General features: G+C 53.2%; 1 protein-coding gene across 1 annotated transcript in view; it reads left to right on the forward strand.

The window, feature by feature from the left end:
* The first annotated feature begins 407 nt into the window (after positions 1–407).
* Positions 408–8,348, forward strand: part of HECTD3 (HECT domain containing E3 ubiquitin protein ligase 3) — a 9,438-nt gene continuing 1,497 nt past the window's right edge. The window contains 17 exon segments of the mRNA XM_009326623.1: positions 408–412; positions 537–629; positions 903–1,038; positions 1,480–1,595; positions 1,876–1,989; positions 2,408–2,490; positions 2,859–3,024; positions 3,485–3,566; positions 4,512–4,694; positions 5,379–5,431; positions 5,761–5,825; positions 6,262–6,365; positions 6,701–6,820; positions 7,172–7,261; positions 7,626–7,699; positions 7,701–7,821; positions 8,214–8,343. Coding sequence (XP_009324898.1) covers positions 408–412; positions 537–629; positions 903–1,038; positions 1,480–1,595; positions 1,876–1,989; positions 2,408–2,490; positions 2,859–3,024; positions 3,485–3,566; positions 4,512–4,694; positions 5,379–5,431; positions 5,761–5,825; positions 6,262–6,365; positions 6,701–6,820; positions 7,172–7,261; positions 7,626–7,699; positions 7,701–7,821; positions 8,214–8,343 — 1,735 coding nt within the window.

Genomic DNA, 8,348 nt, shown 5'->3' on the forward strand with positions numbered 1-8,348 from the left:
CCCCATTCACCCAGGCCCAACTGCTTGGGGTTTTGGTGTGCTGCCCCTCGGCCGTTCCTGTCCTGGACTGAGGAGCCCCGGCCTGCTTGGCCACTTCTTCCATGGAAGTGAGGCAATAGGGACGCCAGATGTGGAGTTAACCGGGTTTGGCTTGGTCACTGTGCTTGTCACCTGCCTAGTGGGGTGTGGGCTAGAAGCTGCGTGGGGTTTTGGTGTGCTGCCCCTCGGCCGTTCCTGTCCTGGACTGAGGAGCCCCGGCCTGCTTGGCCACTTCTTCCATGGAAGTGAGGCAATAGGGACGCCAGATGTGGAGTTAACCGGGTTTGGCTTGGTCACTGTGCTTGTCACCTGCCTAGTGGGGTGTGGGCTAGAAGAAGTAGAGATGGTTGGAAAGGAAGGGGCGGCGGATGAGGCTGGAGGTGATGGAGGATGGTGGGCATTTAAACCCAAATCTTCCCCTTCCAGCTAGTCCTTGACCACCAGCTCCTTCCTTCCCTTGGGATTTTCTCACTCCCCCCTTCTCTGGGTTGTTTCAGATGGGAGCAAGGGGGGGAACCGAACGAACCCCCGCCCCCCCGAACCAAGCCCAAGCCCATGGAGCAGGATGAGGCCGCAGTAGAGAAGCTTCGGTATGAGCTGTTTCCCAGCTTCCGCTGTGGTTGCGTGCAAGCCGCTGTCTCTCCCTGGTTGCTCAGACAGCCGTCTCCTGCAGACTGGGGGGAGAGGGGGGAAGACAGGCAGTGGGGAACAGCTCTGCTCGGCACAGTCTTGTCCTAGATAAGCCTGCACAAAGCAGACAACAGGGCACGACCAAGGCAAGCAGGACATGGACCTGCCTTCCCTGACCCATCAGCCTGGCTGCCCCTGTCTGTCCAGACCCATTAATCCCTTTTCCCTGGTAGGTTTGTGCCCCCAACATGGACTTATGAATGTGACGAAGACCTGGTGCATTTCCTGTATGATCACATTGGGAAGGAGGATGAGAACTTGGGCAGCGTCAAGCAGTACGTGGACAGCATCGATGTCTCGTCCTACACGGTGGGTTAAAGGGATGAGGCTGCATCAGCCCTGCTCTGCCATGGGACTGGGGAGCATGGGATGGTGCTTGGTGTGCTGCTCTGGGCTGGGCTGGGCTGTGTTTGAGGATGTGGGAGAGAAGCCTGGGGAGCGTCATACAGCATATTGTGTAATGTGGCCCCTGGAGGGGCTGTGGTTTGAGAAGCAAATGCTAATATTAGCTGCTAAGCTGATTTTAGGGAGGGTTTGATATTCTGTGCTGTGTGTGTGACCCCAGAGCACCTTAGAGGGTCAGCCCCAGTGTCCTGTGTGCTCTGTCTCCCTGTGTCTGTGCACAGCCCAGCGAAGGTAATGGGCCAGTTTGATGTCCTCTGGCTCTAAGATTCATGACGAGGGTAACCACTAAGGGGAAGTTAATCCTACCCCCATCTGATCTTCCTTTCATTCACTGCCCTCTTCCAGGAGGACTTCAATGTGTCATGCTTGACCGACAGCCACGCCGACACATACTGGGAGAGTGACGGATCCCAGGGCCAGCACTGGGTGCGGCTCAACATGAAGAAAGGCACCATTGTCAAGTGAGGCACCTCTCCCCTGTGTGCTGGCTTGTGGCTGGGGCGAGCCCTGCAGCCCCCGCTCTCTGCATGAGTCCGTCATGGCCCAATTTTGCCCTGTGCTCCCTGCCCCTCAGGCCTTGTTCTGGCTCTGGGCTTGAAGGGGTCTTAGCGTTGTCACAGGTACCCGGGGATCCCAGCAGCAGCTGCGTGTGCTTTATAACAAGCGTAACCAGGCAATGAGGGGGAGCAGCAATGAGTGTTCAGATGCAGTTACCTTCTCATTTCATGCTTCCCTTTGCAGGAAGCTCCTGCTGACAGTAGATACCACCGATGAGAACTTCATGCCCAAGCGGGTCGCCGTGTATGGGGGCGAGGGGGACAATCTGAAGAAACTGAATGACGTCGGGATTGATGAGTGAGTAGATGGAGGTGGAGAAGGTAGTATGGTCCTTGCAGGGGCCGGAGGTGCTGGACACCCCGACCCTAAGCAGTCATGCCAGCACCAGCCTGGCTTAAGAGGACCAGGGCCCTGGGACAGGCATCTTCCATCTCTGAGCTGCGGGTTCACTCTGCCTACAATAGCAGACGGCACAATCATCAGGGCTCTCCTGATCCGATTCTGGGACCCATTGGGATCATGTCGCCTGGACCTGAGGCACCAGCAGGTTCAGGCATTCAACACAGGCCATGTTGTAGGCAACTGGGTCTGGGTTCCTGCCGCAGGCTCCCATTTCAAAAGATGCAAACCCTCTTCCCTTGCAAGCAGCCAAGTGGATTTTGGCAGGATGGGCGAGGGAACAGCTCTGCAGCCCTCGTTTGTGCTGTGTTTGCAGGAGCTACATTGGGGATGTGTGCGTCCTTGAGGACATGACAACACACCTGCCTGTCATTGAGATCCGGATTGTGGAGTGCAGAGGTAGGGCTGGGTGTTATGGCCACATCCATAATGCACTTGTAAGATACTATTAAGAGTTTGTTCCTGTGGCTTGTACTTCTTGGCCCTGTGGGCTGTTTCGGATGAGATGCAGAAGAACCATGGGAAACTCCAGGGGGATCTGGGGGTTTGCAAGCTCTCAGCTTTTATCCTCTTTCTCTGCCTTCAATTATTTTTTTTTTCTTCTGTAAATGCCCTGCTTTTTCTCAGAGGTATTTCAGGCTCTGAGTGCCCAGCCCCAGAGCTGGTGGAGCTGGTGACATTCCTAGTGCTTTTACTTATAGACCTCCCGTGCTGAAAGGCTTGCTTTCTCATGGTATTAGCGTATCATCCATGGTCTTCCTTGGCAGATGATGGGATTGATGTTCGCCTCAGAGGCATCAAAATCAAATCCTCCCGACAGAGGGACTTGGGACTCAGTGCTGACATGTTCCAGCTGCCCAATTTAGTGCGCTACCCTCGCCTAGAAGGGACAGACCCTGACCTGCTGTACCGACGGGCTGTGCTCATTCAAAGGTACTGTATGGAGGGGGGCAGACAAATGGGGTGGCGTTGCCTGCAGGGATTGGTGCCGTCTCCAGCACGAGTATGGCTCGAAGCTGTAAAGCTGTGTGACTCCCCTGGGGACAGGCATCCTGGGCCCTGGAGAAAATAGCAGAGTCATTTGGGAACAAAGTGGGCTCTCTGGAGTAACTCCCTTACACTTTCAGAGGAATTTTGCAGCTCAAGTTCACAGTGCCTTGTGTGTCGCAAGCGTAGCATATCTGTGCGGTGTATGGGGCAAAGGGTGCAAGGTCCCTGCAGTGCCCAGAGTGGGAATTTAGTACCAAAGGCTCTGTGATGTAAAAGACCATGCTGGGTTAGGTTTGGATCAGTTGTTACTTTTCTGCTTGTGTCCAGGGGTGTCTGGTCTGGAATAGGCTTGTGCAGATCCCTGTCCCTCCTGTGTCGCAATACCTTCTTCTTTGGGATTTAGGTTTATCAAGCTCCTGGACAGTGTCCTGCATCACCTGGTGCCAGCCTGGGACCACACTGTTGGCACGTTCAGCAAACTCAAGGTGAGCGATTCCCTCTGTCTTGTGGGGCATCAATCTGGCAGGGTGATTGCGCTTGGGCTGTGGCAAGGGAGGCAGTCAGTGCTTGTTGCCTGTAAAGCAGATCAAGGGAAATACCTGGCTGAGCTCAGTTCATTAAAGCTGTGAAAAGTGGTATTGTTTAGAGGCTAGTTTCCTGCTAAAACACTGATGTGAAAACATATAGCTATGGGGTAACAAGTAGAATCAAACCAGAGCACTTCACCCTCAAAAGGACTTGGACCATAGCAGCACTGGGCGTGTGAGCTGGACACACATCCCCTCCGAGATCTCAGCCCAGGACACTCTGTTCCTGCACTTGCTGCCAGCAGCTTTGAGCTGGCTGTGTCCAAACAGCAAGGCTTTTACCAGTAACTTATTTCTGGCTTTAATAAGCTTTTGATTTCCATCTTTCTCGTAAGACTGAGTTTGTCCCTCCAGTTGTCTGTTTTCCTTACATCCTCTCCCAGAATACATGTGCCAGACATTTCTGGGGTAGTCCCATTCCGTGTGTTTCCAGGCTGGTGTCAGAAAGCACTGTAATTCCTGCGCTGGCTCAACATAGAACCCAAAGCATTTGAGGATTCGTGTTTGTTTAGAGGAACTTGCTTTGATTACAAATAGGAGGGATAGTAGGACCGATGTTCTGGTGAGAGTGAGGGTGAAAGAGAGTCCAAGCAACACTGGAGTGTGAGTGTCAGACGACGACTGATGGAGAGAGGACTGGGCTTGGTATCTCCCTTAAGCCAGAAAGCAAAATCTTTCAGAGGCAGAGGTGGAGCAAATATTGTCAAGGAGAATGTGTCTGTGTGTGGAAGGCTGTGGCCCTGGGAAGGGGAGAGACCTGGCGGTGCAGTGGCTTCAGTAGGAAGTAGGTGACGTGTTTTGGATGCTGGGCACTTCTGATGTTTTGGACATACCTGTTGGCAGCATATCAAGCAGTTCTTGCTGCTGTCCAAGAGGCGCACAGCTCTCATTACCCAGTGTCTGAAGGACTCAGAGACCAGCAAGCCCAATTTCATGCCACGGCTCTATATTAACCGACGCCTGGCTATGGAGCACCGAGATAACCCTGCCCTGGACCCCAGCTGCAAGAACGCTGTCTTCACCCAGGTACTGTCCCTTCTGGAAGGGTCCCAACTGTTCTGGGGAGAGCGGGGCATCCCAAATCCAAAATTAACTGTATAGAGGTGGGTGGAAGGGACAACTTGGAGCTGGAGATACCTGGAGTCCTCAAGGCCTCTTCACATGACTCATAGGCTCTACAATTACATGTGCTGATGATCCCATATCCAGGAATAACATCTAGGAGGGATTTGGGATCTCTGAGTTGAAGTCTCTGCTCTATCCTGAATGCTCTCTGTGGCATGCTGCTAATGCAGAGCATAACAATCTCGTTACACTAAAAGGGCAGCAAAGAATTCTTGTGTGACAACAATAATGCAGCTGCACACAGTCCTGTGTTGTGGTTTTACAGCAATGCTGATCTTTCTATTGACATTCTCCCCCCACCTCCAAAAGATCTATTGCTCTATGTGTGCACAAACAGCCCAGACTGCTGTGAGGTTTAATATGTGTTCAATGTACCTCTGAGGTCAGAAAGCTCCATACAGTGGTTAGCACTGTAATTTATGTTCTCTTTCCAAAAATGAAGGGCTCCTAGACCATTTAGAGATCAGCTTCAGTCAGTATTTAAAGGTTTGGGGCAAACTAGATTTCTTCCAATTTCCTGCCTTCACCTGGCACCGGTTCCCCTGGGGAGGGGATGTCAGCCTTGATCTTCTCTGCTTGTTGCAGGTGTATGAAGGCCTGAAACCCTCGGACAAGTTTGAAAAGCCTCTAGATTATAGGTAAGTGGTGTCTGGGGGAGGGAGGGGATCATGCAGTGCTGGGAGCTATGTCCTCTGTCACAGCAGGGTGTTTGGGAAGCCTGTGCGTGTCCTGTGCTCTGCAGAGGGTTTGCTAGGGCAGGAGCTAGCTCAGACATGGGATCAGGGCCTGTTCCCCAAGGTGTCACCTCCCTACTGAGGATGCAGCTGTCTCTGGAGATTGAGATCTTGTCCTGTCCTAAGCCCAGGCTGGTCCACCCTAGTCCCCTGGTGTCCCTGCTGTGCCTGCTGCCTCCCCAGCATCTCCTTGGCTTTGAGCAGCACTTCAGGCGATGCCTGGTTCTCTGCAGGTGGCCGTTGCGTTATGACCAGTGGTGGGAGTGTAAATTCATCGCAGAGGGCATCATCGACCAAGGTAGGGGCTGTGTGAGGCAAGGGCTCCTCTGGAGCAGAGTTGGGGGTTGATGGGGTGACTGTTGCTGTAGGGGCTCTTGTTTGCTCCCAGTGTTACTGCCCATGGAGGAGAGAGGGAAGGCAGGTTGCCTTGTCCTGCCACCCCTGGACATGTCCCGGGTAAGGAGTGCTGCTTGCTGGGATGGGGACCAGACCTCCATTAGTCACTAACAGCAGCTTTGACAGTGCCAATGCTCCCTCTGGCTGTCCTCCACAGGCCAGACAGGGATGTTATTTCTCCTGTCTTATTTCCTCCGGTGCTATAAGGCTCTGACAGGAGCCTTCTGCTCAGCCCTGGGCCAGGTTGGACCAGAATTCCTCATCTTTGCTCCATAATTCTGAGGGTCAGCACATGGGGAGTTCACATCACTAAAAATGCCCTTCTTTTGGGGTTGCAGGTGGTGGTTTTCGGGACAGCCTGGCGGACATGTCAGAGGAGCTGTGTCCCAGCTCGGCAGACACCCCCGTGCCTCTGCCCTTCTTTGTGCGCACATCCAACCAGGTGCTGTGGGTTGGGGTATTTGAGGCAGATCTTTCTGTGCCTGGCAATGCAGTGCTGTCCCTGTCCCCCTGCATGCCAGGGACATATCTACTTTCGCTGGTCCAAAGCTTTTCCTTGCGAAGGGTTGGGTATAGATTGCTTTGTGGCACCTCATTTTAGGATATGCTGACAAGTGCCTGGATACTTGTCTCTCACTAGGAATATTGCCAAGGAGGATGGGGGGTTTAGCCCACTTCTGTTGTGAGAAGTGCCCAGAGGCACTGCAGGAACTGAGTTTGTGGTGCTTCATGCTGTGCTGAGATCGTGACTTGGAGTTTTGCCTCTCACTCCTGTAGGGTAACAGCACTGGAGAAGCCAGGGACATGTACGTCCCCAACCCCTCCTGTAAAGACTTCCCAAAATATGAGTGGATCGGGCAGATCATGGGAGCAGCTCTGAGGGGCAAGGAGTTTCTGGTAAGCTTTCAGCCTCATCCCTGTGTGGAGGTTTGCTGCAAAGGGAGTTGCTAGCCCCCTTCTGCAGCCTGTCCGACAGGAGCATGGGAGGGCTCTATGATCACACACTGGGACAAAAGGTGTTTGCCAGGATTTGGGGCTGAGAGGTTAGGAGAGCTCACAGCCTGAGTTTTGGGAGATGCTGCTGGGAGCTTGGGAGAGGGTGTCTGGTCTTTGCTTGGTTATGATGAGCTCTGCATGTGGACAGGGGGAGCAGGGAAGCTCCTTTGTTTCTGCGCTGTTGAGCCCTATCTCTATCTTTGGGGATGTCTCCTTTCACACAGACTCAGCAAAATCCCTGTTCTCCTTCAGGTCCTGGCTCTTCCTGGCTTTGTATGGAAACAATTAACAGGGGAGGAGGTCAGCTGGAGCAAAGACTTCCCTGCCGTGGACTCTGTGCTGGTGAGAGGGACTGGGAGGCTGTGCCTATCCTATTCCTTGTGGCACTCAGCAAGGTGGTGATTTGTGTCCCTGTCCTCATGTTGTACTTGCTTCCTCCTATGATGTGTCAAAGAAACACGCACAAAAAGGGCGCTCTTAGCATTTAATGCATCCTATAGCTAATATAGAGGTGTAGCCATGCTGACTACTGCTTCAAGCATGCAGTGCCCCAGGTCTGCTAAACAGCTCTAGGGCAGCATATCCCATGCTGTGCTGCTGTTGCAGTCACTCCAGCCCTTGTTTGGGAAGGGAGGAGATGCGGGCTCGGGCACACCACTGCCCACTGGGCATCTCTCTAACAAGCACTCATCTGGGGCCTGGGCAGGTGAAGCTCCTGGAGGTGATGGAAGTCATGGACAAAGACACCTTTGAGTTCAAATTTGGGAATGAGCTGACCTATGAGTGACCAGCGTATGGTGGAGCTGATCACAAATGGCAGCAGCACTGTGGTGTGCTACGAGGATCGCAAGGAGTTCATCCGCCTGGTGCAGAAGGCTCGACTAGAAGAGAGCAAGGAGCAGGTAACACTGTCCCATAGCATCAGTGGTCACTGAGTTCCCAGAGACATACCCTCCCAGTCTGTTTCTGGTAAAATGCATCGTGGTTAGTGTCCCTGTGCTCATTAGTGCAATAGTAGGCAGTCCTTCTTGGTGAGGTCCTGGAGCCCATGGAGTTGTTGAGAAGCAAAGTGACTTGTAGCAGCATGGGAGACATGGGGTTTTATTCCCAGCTCTGACACCGGCTTCCTGAATGAACTGGGATGCATCTCTGTGGGATCCTGTTCCCTTCTTCAGGTTCCTTGGAGCATTTGCTGAGCAGTCACACGGCTCGCATCCAGTCAAGTCCCTAGGCTCAACCACGAGCCAGGGAAATGGACAAGACATGCTGCTTACCTGCCCTATCTCCTTTTCAGATCATGGCCATGCAGGCTGGGCTGCTGAAGGTGGTGCCCCAAGCTGTTCTTGATCTCCTCACCTGGCAGGAGCTGGAAAAAAAAGTCTGTGGAGACCCTGAAGTCACAGTTGATGCTCTGAAGAAGCTCAGTAAG

The sequence above is a fragment of the Pygoscelis adeliae genome, unplaced genomic scaffold (genome assembly GCF_000699105.1).
Source record: "Pygoscelis adeliae isolate BGI_AS28 unplaced genomic scaffold, ASM69910v1 Scaffold306, whole genome shotgun sequence".
Taxonomy (NCBI): domain Eukaryota; kingdom Metazoa; phylum Chordata; class Aves; order Sphenisciformes; family Spheniscidae; genus Pygoscelis; species Pygoscelis adeliae.